The sequence below is a fragment of the Sciurus carolinensis genome, chromosome 12, assembly GCF_902686445.1.
Source record: "Sciurus carolinensis chromosome 12, mSciCar1.2, whole genome shotgun sequence".
Lineage (NCBI taxonomy): Eukaryota > Metazoa > Chordata > Mammalia > Rodentia > Sciuridae > Sciurus > Sciurus carolinensis.
Window position 1 is genome coordinate 91,013,812 of NC_062224.1, and position 15,009 is coordinate 91,028,820.

The following is a 15,009-nucleotide window of genomic DNA, read 5'->3' on the forward strand; positions in this document are numbered from 1 at the left end:
ATGTCAAAGGGTTTGCGGTAGGAAGGAGCATGCCACACTTGAATGTCAAGTGTTTGCGACTTCATTCTAAGAAAAGTACAAACCAGTACATAGCAGGATGATATGACCTAAAACGCATTTTGAAAAAAATCAATTATTTGTACTTGTAATTCAGAATAAAAATTCTAGAATGCAAATAGAGGGGTGGGGTCCTCATTAGTTGGTTTTTGAAATAATCATATTACAAAAAAAAATTAGTAACTGAAGTGAAGGTGGTTGTGATAGTGGAGATAAGATGTAGATGAATTCTATAGACATTTGCAGATTTTTGGTGGAAATAATTGAAAAGGTTTGGTGGAGTACATATTTACAGATGCAGGAGAGGAAAGTACCCAAGACGATGCCCACATTTTTATGTAAACTTGGAGACACAATGAACTTGGTTCCTTTTGCTAAAATATGAAAAAGTGAGGGAGGATTAGTTCTTGGAAGAAAGGTCACTGGTTTGGACTGGAGCAATTGAAGATGTCATTAGCCAGGTAGATCTGGCATTTTGAAACTTCAAAGGCATTTAGTCTAATATGCTATGTAGTGTCTTTGAAAAGTTTTAAAGCTTCACCATTCTTTTAAAATAAATATTTTGAAGAGTTTATTGCTCTTATCATTTACTATATTACAAAAAAGAAAATGTCTAAGGCATTTGAAAATATGTTATTCTCTTTTTTTATAACTTTTCTATTTATGTGAAGCACAGTAAAAAAAAAAAAATCAGTACGCTTTGGAAATTCAGTGGTACAAGGTACACTGCCATTAACTTGAGGGACATTATATAGTAAAAAAAAGAAAATAAAAAGAAAAAAGGAAAAAAAAAAGGAGAGAAAAAAAGAAAAAGTAAAATTAAAATAATTTTTCTCCTGTTTCAAATACTGCATTACATAATTTTACCTGCCCAAACAGACCATTTACAAATATTAGGTCAATAAACTGCTAACATCCATAAAAAGGTAGCTTTCTTACTAAAATGCAAGAATTTAAAAGTGATATCTAAACAAGAAAAGACAAAAACTGGAATGAAAACCTAGATATCACATCTAAAATCGGGGGTTTTTTTGTTTGGGCCTTTATACTCTTCTCTCTCTCTGTGAAAATGTTATTCTTTGTGGGACTTCTCATATTTAGTAAGTATAAAGAGTGAGTGGGTTTTGATTTATTTGTTTTTTGGGGGGATTTATTTGCATTTTGGTGGGCAAAACAATGTAAGAATTTCCATCTTCTCCTGAGTAGATTTTATTGCTATAAATGGTTTTCATTTGAATCAACTCAAATTGCGATTAGTGGGTTAGTAAAAGTATTACAGTATTCTTTGTAGAGTGTAAACATTTCTTAACATCAGAACAAATATTTAAAAAAGATATTTAAGGACTTCTTGTCTCACAAAATGTTCTGTGTTAACTCCAGTTGAAGGTGTTTTTCTGATATGTTAAATATTTCATAGAAACCCAGTATTGTATAAAAGCATTACTATGCTCTGTACTCTGAAGTACATACTTTATCCTGATTATTTTCAATATTGGATTTGTATTATCCAAATATTAACATGTTTAAGAATAACTAAAACTTAGAATTTATGGAAGATCTTTAATTGACTCTTCAATGGAGAATTGAGTAGAAAAGCATTTGAAATTTTTCCTCCCTGCCATATCATTTTTTAACTAATGACCCATTTTATTTCCATTTATTATTAATAGTGACTAAAAAGAATTTAAGAAGGCTTTTTGCTGGAATAGAAATGACAATTAAAAAGAAAACTGAAAACATAAGGTTTTCTCCTTTTTAATTTGTATGTTAGCATTATTTTTAGGCTAATATATATTGCTACTTCAAACATTAATTGAATTTTAAAAGTGAATGGATTTTTCACATGTTTAAAAAACTAACATCTTTATCATTCTTTCCGTAGGTCTCATATCTTTTGGGTGAACAGAAGTCTACCTTTATGGGGCTTACAGGTTGTGTACAATTTTGTTTTATACATATATTTCTGGGTTTATTCATATTTCACAAAACAATATTAGTGGAGAAAAAACTGTTGATATTCAAAGCGAGTTTGCTTTTCTTCCTAATCTTTATGCACATCTTACACTAACATTTTAACTTTTTCTTCCTGTTTTCCTGAGCCCCATATTCTACCTCTTGAGAATTTTCTGGTAATTAGGATTAGACTTCAGAGAGTATTTAAAAATGTGGAGAAAACTAAAGTAAACCAGTATTTTAAGACTTCCTGCTTTCCCAGACTGCCTCCATATTCCTGCTTTGTAATTCCTTTAAAATTAGCCAAAATCTTGTCACTATGTTTAGTTTTTACCTTATTCTCTCACTGTAACAGGGTAAAATCTCAATAAATTGTTGTTAAATGAATGGATGACTCATATCACCAATAGCAAGAACCTAGTTCCTAAGAAGACCCTTGTCTAAATAAAACAAAGATATGCTCTGGCATAAAAAAGTCCTTAAGAAAGAGACAGAAAACAGGAGAAAGCTAGCTTGTCTGAATTGCATTGTGGAAAAATTCCCTAGAGTCCTTTGTAGCTCTTCTGTTTTTTTTTTTTTTTTTTTAATTGGATTTCATGACTAGCATACTTTTTTGTAAAGTACTATCTCCTTTACTTCTGCTTACCTCCAGCAAGTTCTATTTTCTGTTATTTTTAAAAAGTATAAATTAATTAGAAAAGTGGAATCACTACTATGAAACAGAATTGGAGGTTGAAAAATAATTGAGTCTGAGGGAAGTGAAAAGTCCCTAAGACTCACTGCTTTGAACAATCTTTAGAATGCTTTTGACCAAAATGTTTGATTTGCCTTTTAATATCCTGATTGTGAAGTGTATACATTTTACATGTGACAATTATTTTAGTTATATATTATGATTATAACTTTGAAATCTATCTTTATATGTCTAAATATTTCATATTTTGTTGAAATCAAGTTGTTTTTATGTTAATGTATACTGACTTTTGTTGCAATGTCACATTAATATACACATAATCCTTTTCAAATATTTAAGTGTTCAGTAAAATTGCTTTTAATCTATGACCTAGATTCATATCTTTCAGTAAAGTGCACTTTTAAAATAAATTAATGTATTTATGAATAGTCATGTGTTGTCTTGAAGTATACTTTGATCTGTCTAGATAGTTTTTATTTAGGAGTAATATTTTAAAATGTACTCATTTCCAAATAGTACTTTGAATAATGGGTGCTGAAAGTGTTCTAGAGATCTTATGGGAATAAGTATGTCCGGAAAATTTGGAAGACTTGGGGAAAATCAGCAAGGATTGAATTTCCTTTCATAATGATGCCCAACTACAGGATTTACTTCCAAACATATTTTATTTATACTGCCATGCATTCATCTACTTTTATTGTTCTCATATTTTAATATTTGCTATATTATATTTCAAATGTCCATTTTAATAGAAAACAAAATTTTAAACTCTAGGGCATTAGCTGTTCTCATTCAGATATCTTAAACCTTAAAGATGTATAAACAAATATGTTAGGTGAATCATTTTGTTTGTTTATTTGATTCTGTTTGTCCATGTCAAAGTAATTAGAATATTTGACACAGAAAAACATATACTCTTTTCTACTGCAATATTTTTCTGGTAGTTAAATAGTAGAAATTGGACATGTAGCACAGAATATAGAGATTGAAATATGTCTAGTCCAACTGCAAAAGAATTGGTTATGAAATTAATTCAAATGAAATCTGAAAGTATCTTGAAGTGCTGATATAGTCTTTATTTTTTAGTTTTCAAGGATGTTGCCATTTGATTTCATTTGAGGTGGATGATAAAATTGAATATATTCAATTTGAAGTTTGTATTGTGTGTGTGTGTGTGTGTGTGTGTGTGTGTGTGTGTGTGTTCTATTTCTTTGAAAGAGATTGATGATTTTGGTGGTGCTATTGATGGTGTTTCTGGGAAAGGACATTTATTTGGTGGCAGGGCAATTGAGTGTGATTGTGTATGTTAGCAACATGTACACAAGAACCCATTCTTTACATATCATTTAAACTCCAACCTGTCTTCCTATTCTAATCCCACCTTTAAATTTGGAGTAATAAATAAAAAAATTTTTATTCAGGACACTAGAAATTATAGAAACTTAAGTTATAGTGTTTGTATGGCAAACTATGGCTGACAAACTGCCACCTGCTTAAACATGTTGAAGTGCTATCCAGTACCACCTATATCTTAGTGTGTATTACATATATCTGTATCTATATATGCATAAACATGCACATATATTTATATGAAGTTAATAATATAATTTTATTTTATTTCATTGCATTTTCTTATTAAGTTACAATTTATATTTTAGGTCTCAGTGGCATTGATAAGTCTATTTGAAACAATACTACTTGGTTATCTGAGTTATAAGGTAAGTTATCTTAATTAGCAGTTTTCTGCCTTAGAGCATACTTCTAGCACTTGCAAAGTATTCCTCTCTTTGTAACTCATACTTGGGGATAAGGCAGGCTCTTCTTAAACCAATTTAATTATTTGGAGCCTCTCTTGTATGCAATAAAAAGCTATACTAATATAGTAAGGTTTTGCTTGATGACTTAAGCTACTTCACTAATTCCTGGGAGTTTACTTACCCATTATATGCATGCTTAGAATGAGGCAAGCAAATGGAATGCTCTGGATTCTTATTGTTCTCAACCTCTTTTCCTAATGTGTAAAAAATACTGAGAGACTAAAAATGTGTCCGTTAGGAATTATTTTAATAAATTATCTTCATTACTAGGGAAGTTTTATTGGGCTAACACAATTTAACAAATATTTATTTAACTCGTATTTGATGAAGTTTATATATTTTTTTCCATGCAGAACTCCACACGTTTATGTGGCTCTTTAGTCCATGAGTTTGCAAGCTAGAAATGGGTGGGGAACAGAGAAAAATTATACAGATAACTCTAGTACAAGGCAGCATATAAGAAGAACATTCTGTGAGATGTAAATTAAATACCATGAAGATTCATAGAGAGAGGAAATACTTGACTGACAAGCAGAGTCTCTGAATCAGTGATTTCAATTAAGGTAAGGTGAAAAGACAGGACAATTAGGATTGATAGAATTAGCAAAAACACAAAGGAAGGAATGTGCACATGAACTGGAGAAATAATAAATAATTATGTTTGCAAGAGTTTGGGGGTTTAGTACAGCAAAGGTCAAAGAGGTCACAGAGACATCACAGTGATGACTATCTTTTCAGTTAAGATATATTGAAGTATGAAAGAAAAACCAATAATGTGTGGGTTTTTGGTAGGCAAAATAAATTTCCAGATCTGATGAAAGACTATGAAGTTGGAAGCTAAAAAGTCCTCAACTCATTGGTTGATAGGTGAGAAGAAGTATACTGAATTGCCATTTCTAAAGATTTCCTGAGTTTGATAACTGGAAATATTGTAGAAAAAGTTGAGAATTATATGAAGTAAAAAAATCAGGTTGGGGACCAGATAGATAAAACAATCAAATTGAATTCAGAGATGATGAATCTGAAGTGCTGATAGATGGATCAAAGAGATATGAGATGGAAATAATGGAGAATGAGGACCAGGAATTTTGAGGAGAGTTATTTAAGATTTCGAGATGTTGAATCTGAAGTGCTGATAGATGCATCAAGGAGACAAGAGATGGAAATAGTGGTGAATAATAACCAGGAACTTTGAGGAGAGTTATTTATTTAGGTTTGGGAGTGATTTTCAGACACTATTAAAGGCAGTCATGAGTCTCATGCTTTGGGTAGTTACCAAGGTAGAAGTTTAGGTTCTGTGTGGAGATGAATATATTGTTTTGGTTTTGGAGGAAGTACACTGTAATTAGGGAGACAGAGAAATAGACATGGAAGCTAGAATCACTCACTTTAGTTAATAACTTCTTCATCTACATCAACAAGTATAGGAAAAGTTATATTTCTGTGGAATATTTTAGTCAATTTTTTCATTCCTGTGACCTAAACTTCAGTCAACAACTTAGAGGTAGAAAAGTTTATTTGTGGCTCACAGTTTCAGAAGTCTTGGCTGATAGATTTCTGACTCCATTGCTCAGGGCCCAAATGAGACAGCATGTTATGGGGGAAGAGCTCAGCTGAGGGAAGCTTCTCAGCTCATGTCAGGATTAGGAAGATGCACCCTTCCACCTTGACCATGACCCACTTTCTCCAGTCAAACCCCAAGTGCCTACAGTTACCACCCAGATAGTCCATTCAAACTAGGGTAGACTGATTAAGTTATAGCTCTCATAATCATTTCACCTCTGAGTATTTCTATATTAACAGGAACTTTTGGGGGATACTTCATATCCATACCACAATAGGGTATTCTTATCAAACATATCAACTTCTTTTCAATTTTTTAAAACATACTTTGAAAGATGCAGTCTTTAGGCTATTTTTCAAACCAGAAGTTTTTATAGTCATTCGCCATTTTCTTTGGCTCACTTTTGTTTTCTTTGTAATTTTCCTTATTGACATCTAAAGAAAATAATACCAATTTCTATGAAGGTAAGATTGATGAATAAGAAAGTATATCAAAAAAAGGAATGAGGGTTTAAACACTATTGAGGGGTTAATTTAAATATTTATGAGAAGAAATAAGATGTTAGAATTGTCTAAGAAAGAAAAGCATAATATAAAATTATATGCACTATGGCAGATGTAAGAAGTTGAGAAAAATCCTTTGAATTTAGAAATTAGGAGACTATTGACTAATTCCCTAAAATGACACTCAGTGGAGTGTTATTCAAAGTAAAAATTGTTAAATGGAGACTGTAGGTGAACTGGGGCAGGACCTTACAAGAAGTGGTAGAACAACTCAGGGAAGAACTTCTAAGAATGGGATCCATCTGCTTTGCATAAAGAGAGAAGGTGCAGGAAAGAGAAAAATATGTCAGGAGAAGAGAAGTTTAGGAAAGGAACAGAACAGATTTAAGGAATAGCTTTGAAAAAAAAACTGAGTACAATACCTCGGAGTGTCAGAAAGTCCTGGACTAAATCCTTTGCTTTATCAGAAATAAGCCATTATGGTGTTAAATTTTCCTAATTTCACCTAGATATTACGTATTTCTGAGTTTAAAATATATATCTTTTCAAACACTCCAATCATTCACCTATCACGTTTCTCAAAAGAGTAGAACTCCAAAGACATAATTTTTATTGCAAAAGTTAGTATGAGCCAGGCACAGTGGCACATGCCTATAAACCCAGTGACTCTTGAGGCTGAGACAGGAGGATCTTGAGTTCAAAGCCAGCCTCATAAAAAGCAAGGTGTTAAGCATCTCTGTGAGACCCTGTCTCTAAATAAAATACAAAATAGGGCTGGGGATGTGGCTCAGTGGTAGAGTACCCCTGAGTTCAATCCTTGGTACCACAAAAAAAAAAAAAAAAGTTATTTGTAGCTCAGTTTAAGTTTATATATGTTCCTACATCTTGAACAATGGAATTTAGTGGGTCAAATTTCCTTAATATGAAATGTGTGATGAATATTAAATGTAAAGTATAAAAAAAAATATATATATATTATATACATGGGCATTTTGGATAAATTAATTATATCCCTTTGACTAGTGTAAGAATCTTTGCAAAACCTACCATAGCCAAAATAGTAATCTTCATTTGTGAATGTGTTTGCTCCAAATTCTAACTTAAAAGTAATATGAAAGTAACTTTTGGTGTTTTGCTAATAGAATGCTTGCCATAATTTAAAAAGTCATTTGAAAAACACACAGAGATTCAAGATAATTTTCCAGTGCAATTATATGATGATGGCATTTATAATTAATTACTTCCTATCATTTATAAAATGAGAGCAGAACATTATAAGCTTTAGCATGCAGGGCTAGATGATGTATAATATTTCCAGTCTGACCCTCATAAACATTAATGGCTTAGCTGGAGGAGAGGTAGATGGTAGAGTCAAGTGAGTTACAAAGGAAACAGGATAAAAAGGAGTTGTATGACAGAAAAAGGACAAGTAGTTGTTAATTATCTTCTTTTGGCCTCATAAATTTAGTCAAATTCCTGAACTCTCTTGGCCTCTTCGGTGTAGTGTTGGCTGACTTTTTTTTTGGAAGGAATAAATTAAGCAATTGGTAGTACTTTATGGCCTATAAATAAGACACATTTGGATAGCAGACTCTAAAATGTATTTGTTTCCTCAACTTAGGTTACTAAGAAAAATAAGACAAAAATGGATACTGCTTTGCATTAACAATTGCTTTCTTTCTTAATGCTGTTCTTTGTTAGAGTTCTGAAAAATCAATATTAATATCTAGTTAGCATATAGCTTTCCTATGTTTATGTATATATACATAGGTAATATGTGTTTAATATTTTAAAATAAATATTATATTATGCCAAAACTTTGTAATTCTTGAAATTAGAGAGTCTAAAATCAGTATAACTCAATCTTTAATACTTAAAACAGTTTAAACTCTCATGGAGACTGAGAATGCAGTTAGCAGAAACCTAAAGTACATGCTGAAGTTAGCAGATAATGAATTAAAATTCATGGAATTAACTAATTTTATTTTCTATTACACAGAACTTCAGGTCTGTGCTTAAATAATCTTTCCATTTATGTTTATAGCTAGTTGGCAGAACAACTATGGTAATTGCCCTACGCTAAAGTTCTTATTCTTCTGTCACCGTAAATACTCTCTAATTCTTTTATCAACGGCTTTCAAAATAGAACTCTATTTATACACACATATTCATTAAATCAAAAGGAAACAAAAACAAATCCCAGCATAGTTTCTAAACCTCTGCAAACAAAAATTCATTATACCTAGCCTTCTGTTAAATCTATGATTGCTTTTTTTTTTCTATAATCACTTCATAAAATGCAATGATTGTGAAAATTTAACACCAAAATGACTTATTTCTGATAAAGCAAAGGATTTAGTCTAGGACTCTTTGACATTCTTAATGACTGTAACAGAAAATATATTGTATATACACACACGCACACACATACACACTAACACACACTATGAATCAGCAATAGGATGTTCGACATGATGTAGAAAAAGTTTTATTTTGGAGCTGAGCTTTGTAAAGCACTGTACAGGAATATAGCACAGCATTCCTGAACTACCATGGTGGTGACTCTTACCAGGTGGAGTTAAGATCTATAGTGTTGTAATGTGTTTGGTATATAAGAAGAGAAGTGAAAGAAATTGATGGAGAGCTGAGTGTGCCGGCATATGCCTGTAATCCCAGTGACTCTGAAGGCCGAGACAGGAGGATTGTAAGTTTGAGGCTGGCCTCAGCAATTTAGCAAGGCCCCGAGCAACTTAGAGGGACCCTGTCCCAAAATGAAAAAGAATAAAAAGGGGCTAGGAATGTTACTCAGAGGTTCAGCGCTTCTGGGTTCAATCCTCAATTAAAAAAAAAAAAAAAAAAAAAAAAAGGAGAAAGAAAGCCTAATGTGGAGAGTAGATCTTTCCTAGGGTGAATATGGGAAGGCAAGTTTCACAAAACTTGAAAGACTGAGTTGAAAGGTGTATATAAGTTAACTGCAAAGCAAAGTTGGAAATAAAGGTGAATGTTTTCCAAATTTCTTAAAGAATTGTATTCAAAGAAGTATACTAGCGCATATTTTAAGGAGTAAAAAGAGTCTGGAAGAAATGACCTTTAAAATAAGAATAGAGAGGTCAGCAAAAACCAAATGACATAGTGCATTGTTGGTTTGTGTAGTTAAGACTTTTGTCTTTTTGTTGTTGAAGTGTGTTACTGGTTCCAGAGTTTTGCAGTAAGTGGTCATTGTGGGGAGTGAGGGTAAATTATATTGGTTTGTTAAATGCTCCTTTTGAAATACGATCTTCTTAATAGTGTAGGGGGTGAGTTGGAATGGGGCGGAAATGAAGGACAGATACTAATTAGGAGTCTTGAATAGGTCAAAGAGTGAGAATTTAAAAGAGAATGAAAATTAGTAAGTTTCAAGATCTATTTCCAAAGCAGTAGACTTTTTGGTAAACTGTACCTAGGTAGCCTGTGAAAGGAAGAGGTAAGGGTTTCTCAAGGATATTTGGTTTGTATGTGCCTGGGAAGCCAGGCAGGAAACAAAGCATAAATTTTGCTTTTAGACATATAAAATGCTTTTGAGACATCATTGTGAAACAGTGAATTAGCCAATTGATCTGCGTTAAAAACTCAGAGATAAAGTATTGTTCTGAGCTAGAGATACAATATTGGAAGTCATAGGATTATCAGTAGTTATAAGTTGGAACCAAAACATACATGAAAGTACTTTAGATCTGGTATATGGATAAGAACTTGGATATCCTTTCTTACAGAAAATTTCCATTAAAATCTGGTTACAAGTTTAATGATTTATACATTACTATATCCAGGAAGGTTTTAAACAATTGTTTTCCATTTAGAACCATTATAAAGGAATATAAATACTTAAGATCAAAAAAATAAAATAATTATATTAAAGAAGGGGAAGAGGATGAATAAAATATTTGGGAGTTTCATTTATCCATGTAACTACATAATTGAGGCCGAAGTATATAAGGAAATGAGTTCAGTAAAATGTTACAAACACTTTCCAAGGACATTAGAGGTGAAGGCTTAGGAGTAAATCATTCTAACCAGAGTCTGAAACATGGGCAAAGTTATAAAAGTATGAGAAAACCTACTTTGTCCAAGGAACTGCATAAAATTTAGTGTGAATGAATCTGTGGTTGAACTTAGAATAGTTAGAAATATTGTATGTAGGCCAAATCAGTAGCCAGAGCTCAAATTGTGGTGCTTCATAGCTTATAATGAGGAATTTGGATTTTATTATCTCAACAATGGTAATTTGATATTTTAGAAAGAAATCCTTTGCCTTTAATATAGACGATAAATCAGAACTGAAATCACTTAGTCACATATCAGTTATAGGACTTTTCTAATGCTTCTAGCAAAAATCAGAAAAAGCTAATTAATGAAAATGAAAAGAGAGAGCCATAAGAAATAGAAAATATTTTGTTTATCAAGAACTAAAATCATTGCATTTGTCATGGTTGCTAAGAAAGGTAATGCTAATTTTGCTGTGCATTAATAGAAATATCTTTCCATATTATCAGAGATAACTATTCCCATACCCTTACTTTTCTTACAAGTTTATCACTTTTCTTGTGAACAGTTATTGCCAACAAACAAATATGTATAATGACAAGTAAAAATACAATAAGAAAAAAGCCAGCCAAATGCTAAGCATTCTGGAAACAATACCATGAAAAACCAACGAAGGAAATGATATTATTAACAATTAAAACAACAAACTGGATATTACTAAACTCAGTTACAAGAGGTATATTGAACAGCACTGATTTAGTGTAAGTAGGGAAAGACAGTCTTCCTATACTTTTTCAAATCCATCCACCCTTCTTTTCATATGTGCTACTTGGATCAATGTATACAAAAATTCAAAATACTCATCCAATAAGACTTTAACTTGTCCACAGCTCAGATCCACATGGGGCAAAGAAACTTCATGGGGCTTCTCTCCTATTTCATTTCCTCTCTGTTTTTGATGCCTACTGATATGGGCCCCCAGGACAGAGAAGGAGCAAGGAGAGAAGTGAGGTCTGCATCTGGGATGAACTTGCTTGACTGGCGCAGTTACGTGCTGGTGATGGGTGCTCTGCATGGTTATATCAGTGCTGGTTCTTTCTGTGGGAGGTGTTTTGTGGCCCTGCCAAGACCTTTGGTTGAAGCTCTTTGGAGTCTCAGTGCCTCAGGCTAGTCACTGGAACTCCGGCCCACACCCTTGGATTTGAAACCCACCATTTGTTGAAGTTCCATTTCACCTTCAACCACACACACAGTCTTTTTGAATGTAAACAAATCATTTAAAAAATGACCTTGGTTTCCATTTTTCAGAATACATATCTGGCTTTTATAAAATAGGCACTTTCATTTTAAAAATTGGAGAAAATGTGGCTTGATCTTATCACTGTCCACTGTTTTTGCTTTTCTGATTTTTGTAGTATTTTAGGCATTACCATATGAAATCTATGTCTAGGTCAAACTCATCAGTGATCCCCTTTATCCTTTTCACTTAACTTGAGATGATGAAGAAGCAACATAGCACCTGGAATGTCTTCCTACAGAAGTTCTCATTGGTTCCCTTCCCTCCATCCGTTCCCTACTGTGCCACTTTTAATACCTCCTGGAGAAGAGTGATGAACTAATTCCAACAAAACCTATTAATATATTAGTATATAGGTCCTAGCTGATCTAGAACCTTGCTTTGGTATGTGGATATGTTTTATATCGCTATTGTTTTAAGCCATTGGGATTTCAAGGAAAATTTAAAAAGAATTCCAAATACCAGTGTTATAAGTTAGTTGGAAATTACATGGAAGCCAGATTTCCAGTTGCTTTTCCAACACATAGATACCTTTATAAAAGAGTAAACTCCTGTAGGACATTCTGATTTCTTTATTGTTGGAGATAATATTAGTTTGCTTTCTTTTCTATAATAAGATAAGAGAAGTTGGGTGCTTTATGAAGAAAAGAGGTTTATTAATCTCGGAGTTTTAGGGACTGAAAGTTCAAGATTGGGTGCTTGTGTGTGTTCAGTTTCTGGCAAGGTTCTCACAGTGGGTGACATCACAGTGAAGGGAATACATGTGAAACACATCACATGGTGAGGCAGGAAGCTAGAGATATTCAGAAGCTGTGTCTGTTCTTTTAATAGAATCTGCAGGAACTCACTGGGATCACATTAGTCCTTTTGGAAGATTATGTTCCCATGACCTAATTTCCTCCCAGTGGTCCCCACCTTTAAGAGTTCCACCACCTCTCATTCCCACCCTGAGAACCAAGCTTCCAAGACACGAACCTTTGGAAGACACATTGAAAGCTGTATCCAGATCATGACAGCCCCATTCAGGAAAGGTTCAGTGATTATCTTAAAATCAGGGTCACAAAAAATATTTAAACATATAAAAATTTAAATTAATACATTTAAAAAATAACAAATGTTGGTGAGAATGGGAAGAAAGGGGAACCCTGCACATTGTTGTTGGAAGTGTGAATTAGTACATCCATTATAGAAAACAGTATGAAGGTTCTTCACAAAATTAGACATAGAACTACCACCTGGTAGCAATCTGGTCTTGTGTATGTAAACCTCAGGAAATGAAATCAGGATGTCAAAGAGAGTTCTGTATTTTCATATTCACTGTAGCATTCTTCATAACAGCCCAGTTATGGAAAGAACATAAGTACCATCAACAGAGCAATGGATAGAGAAAATATGCATATATGCATGGTGTAATACTATTTAGTCATGAAAAAGTGAAATCTGGCCATTAGTGATGAACCAGGAGTGAAATAAACCAGGCACAGAAAGACATACTACATGATCTCACTTTTATATGGAATCTAAAAAAGTTGATCTCATGGAAATTGAGAATAGAATATTAGGTACCAGAGGATGGGGAGAATTCCTGAGAGAAGGGGAAAGTTTGATGAATGTTAAACTATGTTACAGTTAGAAAGGAGCAAGATGTTCTGGTGTGCTATTGTACAGTAAGGTAATTATAGATAGCAATAATGTATCATGCGTTTCAAACACTAGAAGAAAGGATTTTGAAAGTTTTCACCAGAGTAAAATGATAAATGTTTGAGGAGATAAATGTATTTTATTTGATTCAAACATTACACAACGTATACAAACAACAGAATATCACATGGTTTTAATATGTATAATTTTTATGTTGTATGTACTGGTTAAAATTAATTAATAAAAATCCACACAATAAAACATTTTGAAAAATTAAAATCAGAGTCAGTTTCATGGGCATGTGATCCACATATTTGAACAGGGCTTCCTGACCAGAAGGGTGCCATGACTGGTTTAGTGGCCAGATGTCACCTTCTTGAAATTGGTAAAAATTAGTTAATAAGCGAGCCTGTGTATTCATTTTGCAGGAGGTCCTGCAAGTTATGTATTCAATGCAATCCAACCCATGTATTCATGGGTTGGGAGATTAGAATGTAGATGACTGAAAAGATTTTTCCTTTAAGTTTGATTAAAGGAAAATGAAATACCAACAATGGTTGGCAAGCACATGTGTTTTAGAAACTACTTAATATGTGTTACAATGAGTGAATGTAATTATTAAAATAAAGAAGTTTGGGTCACTTTTTAACTGATTCTATAGGCTTTATTATTGTGTTTTATTTTACAAGTAACTTTTCTTTCATGACATGCTATTGGATTCAAATGTTATGTGCAATATTCATAGATTCCTAATATTCATAGATTCCTATGAATATTTACTTCTAGAACTTAGTACCACATTAGGAGAGTACAACAACATATAAAAATAATCTCTAAGCCATTGCTACATCTCTGCATTGTGACTCAGTATTCTATTAATGTAAACATACTTTTTACTAGAGAAATTCTGACTACTGTTTTTTCCCCTCTTATTAGGATTAAGTATAATTGACTTTCATTTTTATTAATTGTTTCTTGAAAGGGAAACATATGGGAACAGATTTTACGAATACCCTTCATCTTGGAAATAATTAATGCAGTTCCCTTCATTATCTCAGTAAGTCCAAAACTCTTAAAAATTTTTTTTGTTATTAAATTTAAGCAAATTCTTTAAATCTAATTGCTTTTAGATAAGATAGTAGCTAAGATAACTGGATTTAGACTTTGGTTAAAATCACGGTACTAAAAAGTAAAGTTACTTGGATAACTGAATTATGTAATTCAATGAAATCTAATGAGATTTAGTACAATAGCAAAATGGAACTTTTTTTTTTTACAAATGTATGCTATGGAGCTGTCATTTGAACAAATGTCACTATTGTCTAAAGAGACTCAATATTACTTGCTCCATTCTTGTTTATATAATGGAATTTAAAAAATAGCAACAAGCCAGGTGCAGTGGCCCAGGTTTATAATCCCAGTGGCTTGGGAGATTGAGGCAGGAGATTTACAAGTTCAAA

General features: G+C 32.6%; 1 protein-coding gene across 1 annotated transcript in view; it reads left to right on the forward strand.

Moving 5' to 3' along the window:
• Nucleotides 1–15,009, forward strand: part of LOC124961705 (potassium channel subfamily T member 2-like) — a 354,530-nt gene that overhangs the window by 110,428 nt on the left and 229,093 nt on the right. Inside the window, 3 exon segments of the mRNA XM_047520608.1 lie at nucleotides 1,940–1,988; nucleotides 4,363–4,422; nucleotides 14,532–14,606. Of these exon segments, the coding sequence (XP_047376564.1) occupies nucleotides 1,940–1,988; nucleotides 4,363–4,422; nucleotides 14,532–14,606 (184 nt within the window).